This window comes from Girardinichthys multiradiatus, chromosome 23 (assembly GCF_021462225.1).
Source record: "Girardinichthys multiradiatus isolate DD_20200921_A chromosome 23, DD_fGirMul_XY1, whole genome shotgun sequence".
NCBI classification, from domain to species: Eukaryota; Metazoa; Chordata; class Actinopteri; order Cyprinodontiformes; family Goodeidae; genus Girardinichthys; species Girardinichthys multiradiatus.
Genome location: NC_061815.1, coordinates 34,553,111 through 34,572,756, shown reverse-complemented (window position 1 = coordinate 34,572,756; position 19,646 = coordinate 34,553,111). Strand labels below are relative to the sequence as shown.

General features: G+C 36.7%; 2 protein-coding genes across 2 annotated transcripts; both read left to right on the top strand.

Annotated features, from left to right (window-relative positions):
* The first annotated feature begins 367 nt into the window (after positions 1–367).
* On the top strand, positions 368–7,295 carry LOC124860842. Its single transcript, XM_047354438.1, has 6 exons — positions 368–460; positions 580–924; positions 1,139–1,486; positions 2,561–2,680; positions 2,853–2,908; positions 6,481–7,295. Exons 1-6 carry the CDS (start codon positions 418–420, stop codon positions 6,625–6,627), a joined length of 1,059 nt encoding a protein of 352 aa, XP_047210394.1. The 5' UTR covers positions 368–417; the 3' UTR covers positions 6,628–7,295.
* An 8,977-nt stretch (positions 7,296–16,272) lies between these two features.
* On the top strand, positions 16,273–18,546 carry LOC124860092. The gene is made up of 6 exons (XM_047353067.1): positions 16,273–16,315; positions 16,413–16,520; positions 17,450–17,803; positions 17,899–18,024; positions 18,202–18,251; positions 18,353–18,546. The coding sequence occupies exons 1-6, from the start codon at positions 16,273–16,275 to the stop codon at positions 18,494–18,496; spliced, it is 825 nt and encodes a 274-aa protein (XP_047209023.1). The 3' UTR covers positions 18,497–18,546.
* Positions 18,547–19,646: the final 1,100 nt, after the last annotated feature.

Genomic DNA, 19,646 nt, shown 5'->3' with positions numbered 1-19,646 from the left:
TTATATTCTGTTTTCAAATGGGAAAATATTTTTTCTCCCTAATAATGCCAAATTAAAGGAGAGATTACTGAAATGTTAAACACATACATGACATATGAATGGAATGTTAACCAAGCTTTGTGGTATATTTTTCTTTAAAACTGTTCAAATTTATAAAGACAGACTGATTGTTTCACAAAACCACAAATTTTGAAACTAATACAAAATTCGCAGTACTTTCTTACAATGATGCATGAAAGGCATTGAAATAACATTTCAGATTCAATGAAAATGGATCATTGTTGTGCAGATTTGTGGGATGTGCATTCATTATGTTTTAGCCAATCAGTGATGTCCACCTCATCAACCTCAATAACCTAAATCTTCCAACTGAGTAGAAAGCCGTCAGTTGTGCAATAGAAAATTGATGAGACAAAAATGGTCCGAAGACTGGCTACTTTCCTTCTTCTACGAACAATAAGTGAGTTTAAAGAAGATGATTATTAGAATGTGTTTTTGTTTTGTTTTTAGACTATTTTTGAGTACCTTTTATTGTTGTTCTGTGGTTTTATTATTGCTGCTCTTTCTTTTTTTATTTAGTTGTGATTCAAACCCTAAATGTTGCTGACAACATCCCTCTGACTGAAGTTGGACTCGGTCAAACTGTCACCCTGACATGTAATGCATCTGGGCATGAAAATGGGTTGTTTTACTGGTATAAGATGAATTATGGATATTTGGTCCAAACAGTTGCTGGGGGCAGTTTTGGCAAATTAATCTTTGACGAACACTTTGAAAAGTCAGGCTTCCAAGTTGAAAACGTCGGCGACATCCATTCTCTCATCATCAGAAATGTCAGCAAAGAGGATGAAGCAACATACCTATGTCAGGCAGGATCAGCATACAAGCTGAAATTTGTTTATGGAACAAATTTGGCTGTGAATGGTAAGATATCTTCATTTTGGTCTTTTTGCTTTTTTGGGATTCATGCCCAATCATCAGCATCTACAACGGCTCTTTGAAGAAACCTACAAAATGAGCTACAACAACATTTAATTTCCCTTTGGGATTAATAAAGTACTTTTGAATTGAATTGAATTAATCACAACAAGTTGTTAATTAATGTTTGTATCATTTTCTATTTGGTTTTGAAACTCAGATATCCAAAATAAAAAGTCTGCTTATGTGACACAAACTTCAGATATAAAATCTGTTTCGCTTGGCGCCGAAGTGACTCTGCAGTGTTCACTTCTCTCGAAGAAAAAGGAAAAACAAAGCATGGACCAGTGTGCAGAAGAACACAAGGTGTTCTGGTTCAGAGCAAAATCGGAATCTAATCTAGGATTTGTCTATGCTGATGAAAAACGCTGTGGCAAAAAACCAGGAAGGGGATGTGAATACCGACTGTCCAAAACTATAAACAACTCCTTGGATACTGGGACTTATTACTGTGCTGTGGTCACATGTGGAGAGATCCTGTTTGGAGAAGGAACCAAAGTAGAGATAAGTATGTATTTAGCTCTGTCTTTAATTACATCCCTTTTCTTGCTTTTGCAATTAATTTTTATCTGCCTAAAGAGTTAAGAAGTAGAAAAATTTTATTTATGGTGAATTACCTATTGATTGCTTTTTTGTCAGTGTTTGATTATGAGAGACAGATGATTATGTATTGTGTTCCTAACACAATCCATGCCAAATGGGACTGGAAATAATTCAGCATTAAAATTATTTTGCAACTTTTGACTGCAGAGTGAAAATAAACATTTATTACATAAAAAGCTTACATAAAAGCCCACAGTCCCTTTACTAGATTCAAGAAACCTGCTAAAATGTAATAGGTACTGTATGTTAATAATAATACATTTTATTTATAGGTGCCTTTCTTGACACTTAAGGTCACCTAACATGATAAAATAAAAAAATAAAACAGACACGATATTAAAAAACAATAAATAAAGTGCAAAAATACAATTTAAATTAGACAATGCATCTGTGATGAGGGAGTAAGCCAGTTTTACAGATGAGTTTTGAGTTTGGTGCATCTGTGTTACGGAGATCAGGTGGGAGTGAGTTCCAGAGCTGGGGAACAGAGCGACTGAATGGTTGGGGACAAATGAAATTTGGAGCAGGTTTGATTGAAGCAGAGGTGGGTCTAAACTGTTGGTGGATATGTTCTCTTTTACAGCAGAAAATGATACCAAAGTGTTGCAGGAATCAGAGGAATACAGGTGGGGAAGAAGGGAATCCACATAGGTAGAAAGGGGGCCTCAGAATTACCCTTATTTGAACTGATTTAACCAGAATATTATATGGATTTAGCTGTAGAAATGCAGTCTTTGTAGTGAAGAATATGATTTGAATACATGTCTTTGTGCACAGTGAGACCAGTTTTCCTATAAAGTCTTTGAAGTTGACATCCTTTTGCTTTCAACTGTCTGAGTGGCGGTGAACCAAAGTGCAGTATGAGTGAATGTAACACATCTGGTTTTCAGTGGAACAAGATTGTTTAGAAGGTTATGAAAGGAGTTATTTTAGTGTGAGCACTGGCCAACATTACATGTAATGTTCCTTTTTATTTTAGGACAAGAATTTAGCATGTATGCTATTGTGCTCTGTGGACTTTTGGCTTGTTCTGTACTTGCGAACATCACATTGATTTTCACAAGAAGAAAACCAAAGACGCTTGATGATAATCACAAAGGTAAGTTTGTTATGTGTACAATATTTACACTGCTTTAATTATTTAATAGTCCATGTCTTGAACCAGGGCCAGATTTAGGTTATTGGCTGTATTTTTAAAAACTTTTTCTGTATTTTGTATTTGCCGGAAATTCCTCAGCTTCATATTGCAATTAATTTATTTTCCTTTACAGGAAATGCAACAGCCATGGCTCTCACTGAACTGGACAAGGATCAATCATGCAATGTGGTAAAATATTCAAAGCGGACACAGACACTGTTAAATAGGGATATTTCAACCCCTGAAGAGCACCAAGTGTTAAATGTAGCAATAATTTGGACTTTACAACTGTGCAGGGAAGGCTTGTTCAATAAGTTTTTGTCTTCACTGGAAACAGAAGGAAATAACGTACAGTGGGGATGACAAGTATTTGATACACTGCAGATTTTGCAAGTTTTTCCACTTACAAAGGATGTAGAAGTCTTTAATTTTTATCATAGGTACTCTTCAACTGTGAGTGACAAAATCTAAATCAAAAATGCAGAAAATCACATTGTGTGATTTTTAAGTAGTTAATTTGCATTTTATTGCATGAAGTATTTGATCACCTAACAACCTGTCATTGCCTAACCTGTGTCTTGTCCTGTGTTGTGTTTTTGTTTATTTCTCTGGTTCTTAGTTTACCCTCCATTCTGTGTTCAACATGTTAATTGTTTTCACTCCCTCTGTCTCCCTGCAGTCTGTCTCACACCTGTTGCCTGTTTTCCTTGATTATCTAGTCTCTCTGTTCATTGGTTCACCCTGTATTTCAGTTTGTATTTAAGCCATTCAGTAACTATTGTTCTTTGCTGGTTCCTACCGTGATGCACCATGATGTCTTGTTATTTACCGTGTCTGGATCTGATTCTGGCTCCATAGACACCATTAGATAGCCATAGATAGCCATTTGTTTTCCCAGCTTGCCTGGCTTTGAGTTAAGAGTATTAAAACTTGACTTTACCTGCTTCCTGTAAATCCTTCTTGCACGTTGGTCCTACCTCCAAACTCCTTATATGACACCACCAGTAAGAATCCCGGCTCTCACAGGTCTGTTAGTTCTTCTTTAAGAAGCCCTCCTGTTCTCCACTCATTACCTGTATTAACTGCACCTGTTTGAACTTGTTATCTGTGTAAAAGACACCTGTCCACACACTCAATCAAACAAACTCCAACGTCTCCACAATGGACAAGACCAGAGAGCTGTGTAAGGACATCAGGGATAAAATAATAGACCTGCACAAGGCTGGGATGGGCAACAGGAAAATAGCCAAGCAGCTTGGTGAGAAGGCAACAACTGTTGGACCAATTATAAGAAAATGGAAGCAATTCAAGACCATGGTCAATCTCCCTCGGTCTGTGGCTCCATGCAAGATCTCACCTCGTGGGGCATCAATAATCATGAGAAAGGTGAGGGATCAGCCCAGAACTACACGGCAGGACCTAATCAATGACCCGCAGAGAGAAAGAAGACCAATAGCAACACACTACGCTGCCACGAATTAAAATCCTGCTGCGCACGCAAGGTCCCCCTGCTCAAGTCAGCGCATGTCCAGGCCCGTCTAAAGTTTGCCAAGTACCATCTGGATGATCCAGAGGTGGCATGGGAGAAGGTCATGTGTTCTGATGAGATAAAACCGTATTGAGGGGAGGATGGATGGGGGCCATGTATCGTAAGATCTTAGCCAACAACCTCCTTCCCTCAGTAAGTGTATTGAACATGTGTCGTGGCTGGGTCTTCCAGCATGACAACGACCCGAAGCACACAGGTAGGGCAACTAAGGAGTGGCTCTGTAAGAAGCATCTCAAGTCCTGGAGTGGCCTAGCCAGTCTCCAGACCTGAACCCAGTCGGAAATCTTTGGAGGGAGCTGAAAGTCTGTATTGAACATCGACAGCCCTGAAACCTGAAGTGTCTGGACAAGATCTGTATGGAGGAGTGGTCCAAAATCTCTGCTGCAGTGTGTGCAAACCTCGTCGAGATCTACAGGAAACGTCTTATATCTGTAATTGCAAACAAAGGTTTCTCAACCAAATATTAAGCTTTGTTTTGCAGTGCTAATTAATTACCTAAACATCGCACACTGTGATTTTCTGGATTTTGTCTTTTATATTCCGTCACTCACAGTTGAAGAGTAATGTTTCAAATACTTGTTCTCCTCACTATATGTAGACTCCTGCTCACAGCTGCCACTAGCTGCCAAGTTAACAATTGAAAGTTAGTGAACATTTGGCTGGAGGTTTTAATATTCCGAATGGTTTTGTTCTTCTGTTTAATTTGCTTTATTGACTACCAGTGTTGCAGCCAAGTGTTAGGCTCAGCATGACTGCAGAAACAATTTGAAGTATTTTGCCAAAAGCATTTTAAAGACTGTTTTGTTTGTCAACATAGCAGATAAACTAAAAGGAAACTTCCTCCATTGTTTGCGATTTTGCGATTATTTTGTAGCTCAAAAATATTTTGCTTTTAAATTTCTCTGTAACATCAGCCTTCAGATTAGTTTGTTGTACTACTACTACAATTACTTCTTTTACTACTACTACTACTACTACTACTACTACTGCCACCACTACTACTACTATTATGTCTAATAACATGATAATTGTTATAATAATACATTTTGTTGTTGGCTTTACTCCTAGTTCATTACCCAATTCAACTTTTTGCATGTTTTAATTTGCACACAATAATCATGATATTAAATTTCCGTATCATTACAAGCCCAGTACACAGCGGTTAACAAAATATTCAACTTTAACTATTTCATTTAATTTCTATTTCAAAGAGTCATCATTTTAATCGATCACAGACTCTTTTGTCCTTAATAACTCAGTTAAATGATAAAATAATGACTCGTGGCACTTTTCAGCACAGCCATAGTTTATTTTCTCATCTGTCTGATGGGGGCTTCAGAGATGTTGCTTTCTTTGTCAGACTTAGAAAACCCTACACTGGATTATCCTTTGTGTAGCTCCTGTGGCTGTTTTATGGAGAGATGACATAAATATAAAAGGGTTAGAAATAGTCCACAGCTGGATGACTATTGCTTTGGTTTATTCCTGGAAGTTTTATTTAATCAACTAAGCAATAGCCAAATTCAGTTTAAAGTTAACGTTTTGCGGAAATGGTTTCAACATTATGTTGCAATGATACATATGCATTCTAGATTAAATAAAATTATATTGCAAACACCAATTTACAACAAATGTCATTTCAAGGCACATTTGAAGACAAACTGGTCCAAATTGTGTCCAGTTACAAGGAATCAAATTAATTCTAAATACAGTTTTAATTAATACAAATAAAGTCCAAATTAAATGGATGTGTTTATAAAAGAAACACAACTAGCACAGAGCCAGAAGTACTTTCTATGGAAAGAAAAACAAGGAGAAAATACAACACTATTGACAGGAATAATTGCAAACTATGTATAAATGAAGGAGGGTATGGAACAGATGCTTGCTTGAATAAAAATCCAGAAAATTAAAAAAACAGCAATGAAATTACAGCATTTTGTATTTTGTACAATACATGGTGGTTATTGCAGATACGTTTTATACAAATGTCAATTTCTGTAGAGAAAAAAAGCTGTGATATTGTGGTGAAACACTTGCTGATGAAAATTTTGCATAGCTACAGTATCAAAAATGTCACATTAAACCAAAACCATTTCTGTTTCAGTAAAGTGGTAAATAGAAAGTTAGAATATGCAATATCTGATTTTATTAATTTAAAACAATATTTATTTATTTTTCCAAACTAAACACTAATGTCTAACATATTTAGCAGGATGGTGAAGAGGATGGGATGAACTATGTGGCGCTAAATTTCTCTTCACGAAAACCTACAAGATGGAAGAATAAGAGGGAGACATCGGACGACGGCACATATTCAAACATTAAACTGTCCATAAAAGGCAGTGCTCATCAATAGAGGGCATCTAAAATCAACATATGTACAAATATTTGACTTCTCTATAGCTGATGATAATTGAAATGTACATTTTGAGGGCAGATCAAATACTGTTTTTGGCGCATTGCTGTTAATAGCATTGTGAGGTAGCTTAGCGTAGAAGGTTTTTTCTAGGTTTTTAAATAGATATACGTTATCATATGTTTTTTGGCATATATATTTGATGTTTGTTGAAGAACAACATGGTAAAAAAGTCAAGAAATTTGATTACTAATAGAAAGTATAGGAAGAGACACCATGTTCTGTTCATTTGGTAGTGCTTTAACCTTTTAGTTAGCATGTGTTGGGTTTTTAAATAAATGATCAGTGCACAAGTTTCATGGTAACAGAAAATAAAATTTTTATTGCAGTTTCTTGTTCTGCGTGCCTTTAAAAGATTGTCCATGGTCCAGTGTTTCCTGCGCTATAAAAAAAGAACTGAAGCATTTTGGAAAACATTACCAGATCTTATTGTGGCTGTTTCTTGGACAGTTTTGTTTCATTTTACACTGTTATCATTTTACACTGTTAAAATTATTTAAGGCAAAGAAAAACCAACAAAATAAAAAACAAGTATCTGTATCTACACCGCTGCACTAAGGCATATTTTTTTTGTATGTCTTAATAATTTATATCTTTGGCTATCTGGCACTGTTCTTCTCAGCCATGGTCTGCATTTTTAATCACGTCCTTTGCCCTTAAATGTTGGTTTTCTTGCTTTTTCTGTTGCTGTTCTACCAAACGTTGCCAGGTTTTTGACTTATTTTTTTCTTTAATCATGTTAAATTTTGTGTTTATTAGACATTTTGTATTGCATTCATAGTGGTATAACCCCTGTTGTTTTAGTATGGTTTAGTAAAGCCTTATAGTTTCTTTTAACCTCCTGTCTTGGCCCTGTTATGGACTGCCTGTCTTCTTAAGGGTGCACTTAATGATGAGCAAGATACCAAAAAAAACATGTAATTGTTCTTAAAAAAAGGAAAAATAGAAAAAGGTCATTAATATCATTAATAAATAAATGAATAATTCATTGAAATAAATAAAGGTTTTCAGATTGTGATCAATGTTTAATGAGTTACTGTTGTTTTATGTACATAGTAGCTTCTCAGCCATGGACTGTAAAGATATAAGGGCATAATAACATATGAGAAAAATTATCACCCGACCCCCACCTTTTGTCTGAAAGCACTTTGGATCTCAATTTACCACATCATAGTCAAAATAATAAGAGACAAATTTCCCCCTCAGAGCAATGCATTGCTCACCTGCCTTCAGATGAACTGTGTAGAAACTTTAAAAGCAGACAAACATACCTACAAAACATTTCCTACCTTGGACTTGGTATTCTTGCAAGGCCAGAATTAATGCTGAATGCACTTGGAAGTGTGTTCAACATGAATTCTGGCCTTGGCTACCCTCCTTGTATCCATCTGCTCTTCTGCAGAGAGGCTAGCTCGCTTACCAAGAAATGCAGGAATTTGTATTGTAGCCTGTCTTGACAAAAGCAAATCCTGTACTTTAAACTCCCTTGTCCTCAAGCAAAATATCTCCTGGTTCACTGTGTTGTAAAATGCCACATTTCTTAAATATCTCCACATCACTAACACTTGCCAGACCAGAGACAAAACATGCAGTACCTATAAGGGTAAATGCAATCAGTGATTTCATTGCGGTGTGGTGTTTGTAAGAGAAATACACTTTGCCTTGTTGTCCATATTCATAGGTGTACAACAAAAGAATTATGTGCAGTCTACAGAACATCTGATATTTTTCAAGTGCTGCAAATGCAATACCTATCATTTCCTCATCATATTCATCACCCACCATATCACAGTTAACCAAACACTAAAGGTAAATGGTAAAATCAACAGCTGTACAATTATGGGAACATTTTTTAATCTGTTTATTTGTTAGGGTGTAGTTGTGGGGATGTCTTTTAGAAGTTGGCCTGAGCTCCCCTAAGAACTCTCCATATTTCAAAATACCAAGACAGTTTCATACTTTCTAGGAACATACTGGGCATGGTCTTCCTCCTCCAACATGAGCAAGACACCAGTGCAAAAAGGACGGTCAATTAGGACATGGATTAACATGTTTTGTTCAAGAGAACTTGACTGACCTCACAGGAAGAATGGTCAAAAATCCACATAAATAGTCTTAAAACCTTATAGAAAGCCTTTTCAAGAAACTCTGAAGTTTGAAAAAGAAGTATCCCCTCATTTAATCTGTTTTTGAACCTGTCCATGGGGCCACCATCTTTTCTGAATTTGATCTGCATAATCCTTACCGTCTTATCCGTATTTGTCAGGGAGACGAATGGAAGACCGCTTTCAGAATTAGTGCTGCCATTCTGTCTTACTAAATTCTCCAAGTGTCTTCCAGGTTTTAGTAAATGACATTCTCTGTGATTACCTTAAGGATATCCTAATTTTTTTCCTAGGACCTCAAGAACCACCAAAAACATGTCGGCCTGGTTCTCCTATGCTTTCTTGAAAACCGGCTCTATGTGAAAGATGAGAACTGTGATTTTTACCTTCCATCGCTTACCTTTCTAGGGTGTATTTTTGAGGCTGGACAGGTTTGAACGGATCCAGAGAAAATAAAGGCACTTCCAAGCTAGCTTAGAGGTACCAGCCGAATTCCGTCCGTACTACCGAGTACCTCTTCACGTAAATTCAAACGGTACCATTTCGGTTGTAACACTGAGGGAGAGCAAGAGTGGGCAATTTTCCATGCCAGACATAAACACAGCATTGCACACACAAGAAGGTAATGACGTCAGTAGCCGCTGGTACAGTCAACAAAGCATGGCGGATAGAAAGTGCTCAAAAGTATGGCTCCACCTTTCAAAATGTGGTGCAGGTTACACTCGCTGCAATATTTGTGTTGTGAAGTGCAAGGCCAGCGGCAGGAATATGCCTAATCTGAGGAAGCACCTGGTTAAGCACAAGATTTCTCTCAAGCTGAAGAGTGCCCAATTTTTGTCAGCTTCAGATATATAGATACAATTTCGGCATTCAGCCTGCATCTGTTAGCGACTCGTTGTCTGCGGCCAGCAACATGGGAGAAGAAACGTTTTAAACAACTGAGATGTTACAATACAAACAGCTGGATGTTGCTTTGATATATTCATTAAAGTTTATATATTGAGAAATTTTGATATTTTGTTATTAAACGAATTAACATTTATTACCGGGCTGCACGGTGGCGCAGTTGGTAGCACTGTTGCCTTGCAGCAAGAAGGTCCTGGGTTCAATTCCTGACCAGGGGTCTTTCTGCATGGAGTTTGCATGTTCTCCCTGTGCATGCGTGGGTTCTCACTGGGTACTCCGGCTTCCTCCCACAGTCCAAAGACATGCCTGTTAGGTTAATTGGTCACTCTAAATTGCCCTTAGGTGTGTGAATGAGTGTGTGCATGGTTGTTTGTGTGTTGCCCTGCGATGGACTGGTGACTTGTCCAGGGTGTACCCTGCCTCTTGCCCATAGACTGCTGGAGATAGGCACCAGCTCCCCCGCAACCCACTATGGAATAAGCGGTAGAAAATGACTGACTGACATTTATTACCACATAAACACACACAAAAGTACTGAAAACTGGTACCGTTAAGTACCGATACTGATTCCCAGGTACCGGGCATTGGTACCGGTTCAAATGTAAATAGTACCCATCCCTACTCCTGAGAACAGACAACAGTTACAAAAGTTCCTGGATTTCATCAATTTTTACAGAAGGTTTATATGTAATTACAGTAAGACTGCCTCCCTTCTAACTGCTTTGAGTTCCTCCAAAATAATATTTACTTGGACATCTGAAGCCGAACAGGCCTTTTTGGAGCTCACGGTTTTCTGAGTCTCCATTCTTAGTTCAGTCTGACCCACAAAAACAATTTATTCTAGAAGTTGGTGCTTCAGATTCCAGGGTTGACGCTGTTCTTTCACAATGCTGATAGGAAAGTTCCCCTTGTGCCTTTTTCTCCACTCGATTTACATCTACTGAACGAAATTATGATGTGGGCGACTGAGAACGCCTTACTATAAAGTTGGCCTTGGAAGAATGGAAACAGTGGTTGGAGGGGGCAGAACAGCCCATAGAGATTTGGACTGACCACAGAAAACTTAACTGCAGTCTGCAAACAGCCTCAACCACTGTTAGTCCCGTTGGTCTAATTTTTTTTCCTCACTTCCACTTTAACATATCTTATCACCCTGATTCTAAAAACATTAAACCTGATGCCCTTCTCACCAGTTCCTGAAGGTTCCTGAACTTATTTTAGCCACCAACCAATGAATAAACCTACCAAGACATTAAAAAAATAATTGACCATTACCGTTTTTAGGTGTAACCTAATAGATTATTTAATGATTTCAGTGTAGTTCAGCTTACTTCATTCGTGTAAACTCCTCTGGACTTTGTTAGACAGTATACTTATCCATTTCACCACTTTAATATTTTCCAACATTCTTACCCTTTCACAAGGAATTAGTGATTAGTGTTACAGGGCAGTTATACTACTTAGTACTGCTTTCATAATAAGCATAAGTTACAAGTAACATCAAGAAGCTCCTTAACCAGAAGAAAAAGGCATTCAGGAAAGGAGATGCTCACGTGTGTGCAGCATTAAAAATAAGGGATGAAATATGGAGAGGTGGAATCTAAAAGAAACAAGAGATTAAAGTGCAGCCGAATTACATCTATGATTTTTTGTTGGGGCAGAATAAAAACTGTCCATTAATAATGTACTCTCACAAAAACAAATACTCAGAAGCTCCATGGATGACAAAGGGTTTACAAAATGCCTGCAAAAAAAAGAACAAACTTTATAGAGATTTCATAAAGTATAGATCCTTATAGGTGGAGAATAAATATAAGAAATATAAGAATAAGTTAACTGCTATTCTACGAATAGCTAAACAGGATTACTACAGTAAAATATTAGATAGAAATAAGATAAACATCAAAGGGATTTGGAATGTATTAAATAATATTATCAAGAAAAACTCGGAAAAAATTAATTTTCCGCAGTTTTTTATTGATAATGATGGCAAATTGGAAGAGAGTAATGACGTTGTTCATAATTTCAATAAATTTTTTGTGACTGTGGGACCCAAACTGGCAGAAAAAATCCCTGATCCTACAACAACTGGAGCTCTGAATGAAACATTAATCAGTAGAAATCCTTTTTCTATGTTTCTCACTGCGGTGGGAGGAAAATAAATTATAGATATTGTCAATAAATGTAAAAGCAAAAGGTCAACTGATTGTGATGGTATTGATATGACAATAATTAAGAAGGTAATTGAGGAAATTATCCAACCTCTGACTTATATCCGTAATCTGTCACTTCAATCGGGTAAATTTCCAGAAAAGATGAAAATTGCCAAAGTTATTCCACTCTATAAAAATGGGGACAGACACCATTTCACAAATTATAGGCCTGTTTCTCTACTTCCACAGTTTTCCAAAATTTTGGAGAAATTATTTGTGAGTAGACTAGATACATTCATTAATAAAAATAATCTGCTTTCTGAAAGTCAGTATGGATTCAGATCACAAAGATCTACAGCAATGGCAGTCATGGAATTGATAGAGGAAGTCACTGGCGCCATAGATAATAAGAAATCGGCAGTTGGTGTATTTATTGATCTCAAAAAAGCTTTTGACACAATAAATCATGAAATATTAATTAAGAAATTGGAGCGCTATGGCATCCGGGGAGTAGTCCTGTACTGGATGGAAAGTTATCTAAGCAACAGGCAACAATTTGTGCAAATGGGTGACTGCCGGTCACCATGCTTGGACATTGTTTGTGGTGTCCCCCAGGGATCAGTACTGGGGCCAAAATTGTTTATTATTTACATTAATGACATCTATAAAGTTTCTAAAATACTTAAATTTGTTTTGTTTGCAGATGATACTAATATCTTTTGTACAGGTGATAATTTGGATCAGCTTATGGCTGAAATCAACTTAGAGTTATGTCAACTTAAGATATGGTTTGATATTAACAAATTATCATTAAATTTGGATAAAACCAAGTTTATGTTGTTTGGAAACTGCGGAAGAAGAACAGATGTTCAGATCCTAATAGATAATATAGCAGTAGAGAGAGTTAAGGAAATTAAGTTTTTGGGAGTAATGATAGACAATAAGATTTGCTGGAGACCTCATATAAAATACATTCAAACCAAAATATTTCAGAACCTTGAGGGTTCGAACCACCATGAAGAGAATGTGCATTTCAGTCAGTGGTGTGAAGGTCTGGAATAAACTCCAAAAAGAGCTGAAGCAATGTCCAAGCATGAGTCTGTTTAAAAAAAGACTAAAACTGATGTTTTTCCAACATGTACTGGGATGAAGAGGTGAGGTGAATGGTATCTCATCTGAGCATTGTATGTGTGTGTGTGTGTGTGTGTGTGCGTGTCTGTGTTTCTGCTGTGTGTCTGCATGAGGTGCATGGGGGTGCTGGGCCCTCTTCTCTGATTCTGGTCCTCTGTGGCTGCAGCCTGATGCTGCAGTTGTTGCAGCCTGGCTTCTCTCGCTGCTCCTCGCTCTGTGCCTCGTGGTGGTGGGGGGCAGGTCGGGGTTCAGGGGACTCTTGTGGACGGCTTGGTAGTTCAGGGGGGTCCTGGGGATCTTGTCCGCCTCTTTGTGCTGTGGGGTGTGGGGGGAGCTGTGGTGTTGGATTGTGGCTCTGATGATTTGGGGGGGGGGTCTCTAAGTGCCGATATACAAGAATGTGAATGTGGATTTAGGCCTAATGTGTGGTGTGTTTCTGTGTGTGTAGGTATGCATGTGTGCAGTTACATGTACATATGTGGAGGTACATGTTTGTCTGTATGTGTACATATGTATATGTGTATATGTATATGTATGTGTGTATGTGTATATGTGTGTGTGTATGTATGCATGTATATATATGCATGTATGTGTGTATGTATGTATGTATGTGTATGTGTATGTGTATGTGTATGTATGTATATATATGTAGATATATATATGTGTATATGTATATATATGTATATATATAAATAATTGTGTATATATATTTATTTATTAGTTTTTGGTTTGTGAATTCTGGATCAAAAACATAGATGTTAATTAGGAAGGTTACTCAAAGTTAATTTAAGTGCAATTAGAGGGAGAAGGGGTATGAAAAATAAGTTTTACTTCTTCATACCCCTTTTCAGATTATTTATATTAATTAATAATCAATGTCAGATCTCAGGTTAAATATACTGACAAGTTTGCTTGTTGGAAAATGTTTATTTTACTGGTTTCTATTTGTGTTTAAGTTAATTTAATTTATTTGGAACTGGAAATTTAATTTAATTTAATGTTTACCAAATACTTCTTTGTATGGTATTTGGATATTTGTTTGTTTGTTATAAGCATTTCTGAAATTGATTTATTTATTTACTGTTGTTTGTCATTGTCTGAAATCATTGTCTGAAATAAATAAATAAAAAATAAAAAAATAATATTAGGTGCGACACAAAAGGGAACATTCCTGTCATGGAGAGTAGGGATGGGTACCTTTCACATTTGAACTGATCCAGTGGCGATGCCCGGTACCTACGAATGGGTATCGGTACTCAACTGTACCAATTTTTGGTACTTTTGTGTGTGTTTATGTGATAATAAATGTTAATACCTTTAATAATAAAATCTCAAACATTTTCAATTTAACATTTATTTTTCAATATATAGATTTTAATGAATATATCAAAACAACATCTTGCGGTTTGCATTGTAAAATCTCAGTTATTTCAAACATTTCTTCTCACATGTTGCTGGCTGCAGATGATGAGTCACTAACCGATGCAGGGGTGCTAACGGTGCCGAATGCAGAAGTTGTAGCTGTAGATCTGAGGCTGACGAAAATCTTTGTTGACTGTATCAGTGGCTACTGACGTCATTACACTCTTGTGTGTGCAATACTGTGTTTATGTCCGGCACGGAAAATTGCCCACTCTTCCACTCCTTCAGTGTTACAATAATGCATTTAGGTATCGAAACATGGTATCGTTTGATTTGTTGTGAATAGCTACTCTGTAGTACTGACAGAATTCAGTCGGTATCTATAAAAGTACCAAATTCGGTACCCATCCCTAATGGAGAGGGACATAAAGAGGGCCAATAAACTCCGCCTGTTTTATAGCTGCCTTCCTTGATGTTTCCTGCATGCAATAACTCGACTACCACAGCAGCTTCTGATGAGGAGACTGGATCCCAGGAAAACAGCAGATCCAAATAGTCAGGACTTCTTGGAGCCAAGGGTTGCTTGGTCATTTGAGATACAGTAAGTGATTAATGATCAATTGCCTTAACATCCCATGATATAAAGACATTGGTGTTTCCTAATCTCTTGAGGACAGAAGCATTTCATACACTACAGCCGCTGACCTTTACATATTGCCTTATTTTACACAAATAGAGGAGCTGGGATTTCGATGTGAGAATAAAATGTTTTGCGTTCTAAAATTCTTTAAAAAACAATCCAGGCCTCATACTGAGTGAGAAGTTTGGAGGGGTTTTGTGAGAATGTTTGATGACCTGGATAAGAGATGACCTGAGTAAATTACCTTTTGTTAAGTTTAGGAACTGTGTCTGGTGTGAGGAAGTGAAGCATTTTCTTCCTCCTTAAAGGACTGTTTTTGCACCAGTCACGCTGTGTACAAAACAATTCAAAATCCTGCCATCTACCACTCTCCTGTCTCTTTACTAATTAACTAGGGATTGGATAACTAGGATTGGATCCTAAGGTTGTGTACAAGAAAGGAGAATAACCGCCTCTGCTTCCTGCAGAGGTCTTTCTTAACCATTGAATTAATTAGGACATGTATCCCTTTATTTCTACAAGAAAATGTTGACACATTGAACCCCACAAAAGACAAGTGGGCTATGTTCTTCCAATCTACTCAAAGGGCAAATATGTTATGTGAAATATGCAAATAAATGAATAGTTAATAATACAGTGGATCATCTGTTAACAGCCCATTCATATTTAGTCTTCTAACTCTGTTGTCCAGAGTTTAATCCAGCTAGATCTATGCCTGGTGAGCGTTGTGACGAGGTACCTTGATGAAATGAGCTCTGGGAATCTGTACATTTTAATTTCACTCATACATTGAGAGAGAGAGTCACCAAAGATATGACAAGCAGTCTGTGTTTTGAGAATTTGAGAATCCGGGCATTTTTCAAGCATTTGCAGCTGCTCATTGTGTGGGAACCTGAACATCTGTAATAAAGTTCAAATCTGTCTTCTGGAGGTTTCAAAATCAATCAAGGACCTGTTGGTGGCGCTATCGGAAAAGTTACAGGTTCAACTAAAATGTCATTATTCATTTTCTGAGTACCAAAGACATTTCTGCCAAGTATTGTTTCAATCACCCAATAGGTATGAACCTTCTTGACCAAAGAGGTCAGGTCACACAGAAACTTGAATATGTGCCTCATGTTTATAAATAATTGCAAAATAATGAGAAGGAACAGATTTTTTAAAGAACATAAGCTCATTATGGTAGGAAGTACACTGAGAAAACCAATCAGATGCACTTGAGGGTCTAGTTTGCCACACCTACTCCTGTTACTAAAGCATCAAGTGTCTTTATGAAGACAGTGTCAACATGACTCTGTTATGGATCACAGTCTTCCTTCTTCATCAAGGATGTAAGTACTTTTAATTTAAAACGGGAAATTCTTTTTGATTTAGTATTTGCATTATGCGTGTGATTTCTTTTCCCTATCACATTTTTTTTTAACCCAGATGGCTTTGTTCCAGTGGTCACTGTTCAGCTTGGGGAACCTGTATCTTTTACATGTGCTGTTATAGAGAAATTTCAGAGCACCACATGGCTTCACTGGTACAAGCAAAGTGCTGGAGATACTGTGAAATTAATTGCAATGCAGCGAAAAAACCTAGATCCCAGTTATGGACCAGAATTTGTTGCTTCAAGATTTAGAGTAACAAATGATGGAAAAATAGGCAACCTAACAATTCTGAGGACAGTTCAACAAGACGAGGGAATGTATCACTGTGCTCTTACAGACTGGACGAAATCTATTTGGACCGGAACCTATTTGATGATAAAAGGTAATTGTGAGATCTCAGTATTGCAGTGTATTGAAATCTCATTGCTAAAGAAACAAAAATAAAAAGGAACAACACAGTGCAAAGCTGCAAAAATAAATGTTTTTATCACTGTAAACTTTGCTAGTTTGTGTTTCTGACAGCACTATTTATTTATTTTTTTACTGGCTCATTCCTGTTTATGTGCTTTCACTACTCATGAGATAAATGCACAAGAAAGACAAACATTTCATGCAAATCAGCATATATGTAAATAGTAAATTAGTATTTGGGACAAAAATGAACAAATATTTTATTTGCTTCAGTTTCAGATCTCAAACCATTCACTTACAATGTCTCATTCATTGTTGATATTGCCCAAGAATTTCAATAGAAGCCTAAAACCATTTTATAAAAATATTCAACACATCTACTGGAATACATTTCTTAGTTTCCATACTATTTGGAAGCTGAATTTGTTGCCTCCATCAAGTTTCAGAATGTTTAATTAATTGCTTTCAATGTTGTACGATCTTTGCAGGCTAGTTCAGATCAGTTCAGACCAGATGTTTGTATGAAGATGTGTAAATCATTCAGAAACATTTCTTTAAGCAGTGGTGCATTAAAATGTGCATAATGATGGCCTTGTTAAAGTGCTATTATATATGACATTTCAGAGGTAATAGTTTTCAAATATAACATTACTATTACTATTATTCTTATTATTATTTTAGGAAGCTCAAAGACGACATCGAGCTACATTGTTGTCAAGTCAGCAATTTCAGATCTATCCCATCAAGGAGACTCAGAGACTCTGCAGTGTTCAGTCCTCTCTAAGTCTGAGAATAATTCATGTTCAGGAGATCTCAGGGTGTTCTGGTTCAAAGCTGGATCCAACGGATTCTTTCCAAATGTAATCTACACTGATGGAAAAAGAGGTGATAATTGTGAGGAAAGTCCTAATTTCCAGAAGAAATGTAGTTATAACTTCTCCAAGAACATCAGCTCCTCTGATCCTGGGACTTATTACTGCGCTGTGGCCACATGTGGAGAAATCTTATTAGGAAATGGAATCAGAAAGGAAGGAGGTAGTATACATTATACGCTAAATATGTAAGCAGATATTAATAAGTATTTTCAAAAAGCATATGCACATCTTTTTGTATTTTTATTTTTTTTGCAGATCAAACACCAAGCTATGAAATTAAAACTCTACTGATCACAAAAATCTGCTTGGCCATTTCTGTGATTGTAAATATAATTTTCATCTGCTACCAAACTCAAGCATTTGCACGTAGAATATTTAAAGGTGAGAGTTGTTTAGTAAATTAAATGCATTTATTCTACTTATTTATTTTAAAAATACAAGAAATTAACACCGTTAATTAATATTATACATTTAAATGGAAGCCATCTGAGGAATTATAAATGATTGGAAATAAAATAATTGGTTCAATACATGTTGGTGTGTCTTCCATGTGTGCAGAAAGACCCTCAGAAGCAGAACACAACTTGAGCCAACTAAGAGAAGAAATTGTAAGTAGTGATACTAACTCAAGGAATCATATGGTTAAAATGAATATTTTTAAAGCTTAGATTTTAATATAAATTTACATGACATGTATTTTTCTGCAAAGCCTGTTGAAGGACAAGATCTGAACTATTCCACGTTACATTTCTCTGGAGGGAAAACACCAAGAGGAAAGAAGAACAGGGAATTGACGGCAGAAATTGTGTATTCAAGAGTCAAACAAATGGATGTCGACTGTAGTGCACTGTAGTGAGAAATGTATTCACACAAATAAAATGCTGTGGGGAAACAAATTATAATAATAAAAACATGTGACCATAATTGTTTGAAATCTAAAACTTTTATTTCCTAAATTTCCTAGCCTTTATGATCACTCAAATACACATTTAGAGACCTCAGCTGAACATACACTACCAGTCAAAAGTTTTAGATACACTCTCTCACTTAATGGGTCTCTTAATTTTCAAGACTATTTACATTGTAGACAACAAAACTGTGAATGAACACACATGGACTTATATGGTAAACAAAAAGTATGAAATAACTCTAAACATTTTAATTTTAGATTCCTGTAAAAAAGCCATCCTTAACGTTGACCACTGCTTTTCACCCTTAGCATTCTCTCCATGAGCTTCATGAGGAGGTCACCTGAACTGGTTTTCCGAACAGAGGTTCATTGAGAGATGGCCAAAGGTTAATATTTCAGTCATTACAGCAAAGGGCGGCTACTTTAAGGAATCTAAAATATAAAACTTATTAAAAGTTATTTTATAATTTTCCATTTGCTACATCATTTAAATTCAGCTCTTACGGCTTCAGCCACAAAACCTAACATGTACAGTGCCTTGCGAAAGTACTCGGCCCCCTTGAACTGGTCAACCTTTTGCCACATTTCAGGCTTTAAACATAAAGATATAAAATTCTAATTTTTTGTGAAGAATCAACAACAAGTGGGACACAATCGTGAAGTGGAATAAAATTTATTGGATGTGTTAAACTTTTTTAACAAATAAAAAACTGAAAAGTGGGGCGTGCAATATTATTTGGCTCCTTTACTTTCAGTGCAGCAAACTCACTCCAGAAGTTTAGTGAGGATCTCTGAATGATCCAATGTTGTCCCAAATGACTGATGATGATAAATAGAATCCACCTGTGTGTAATCAAATCTCCGTATAAATGCACCTGCTCTGTGATAGTCTCAGGGTTCTGTTCAAAGCGCAGAGAGCATCATGAAGACCAAGGAACACACCAGGCAGGTCTGAGATACTTTTATGGAGAAGTTTAAAGCCGGATTTGGATACAAAAAGATTTCCCAAGCTTTAAACATCCCAAGGATTGCTTGCACAGTCATATTGAAATGGAAGGAGCATCAGACCACTGCAAATCTACCAAGACCCGGC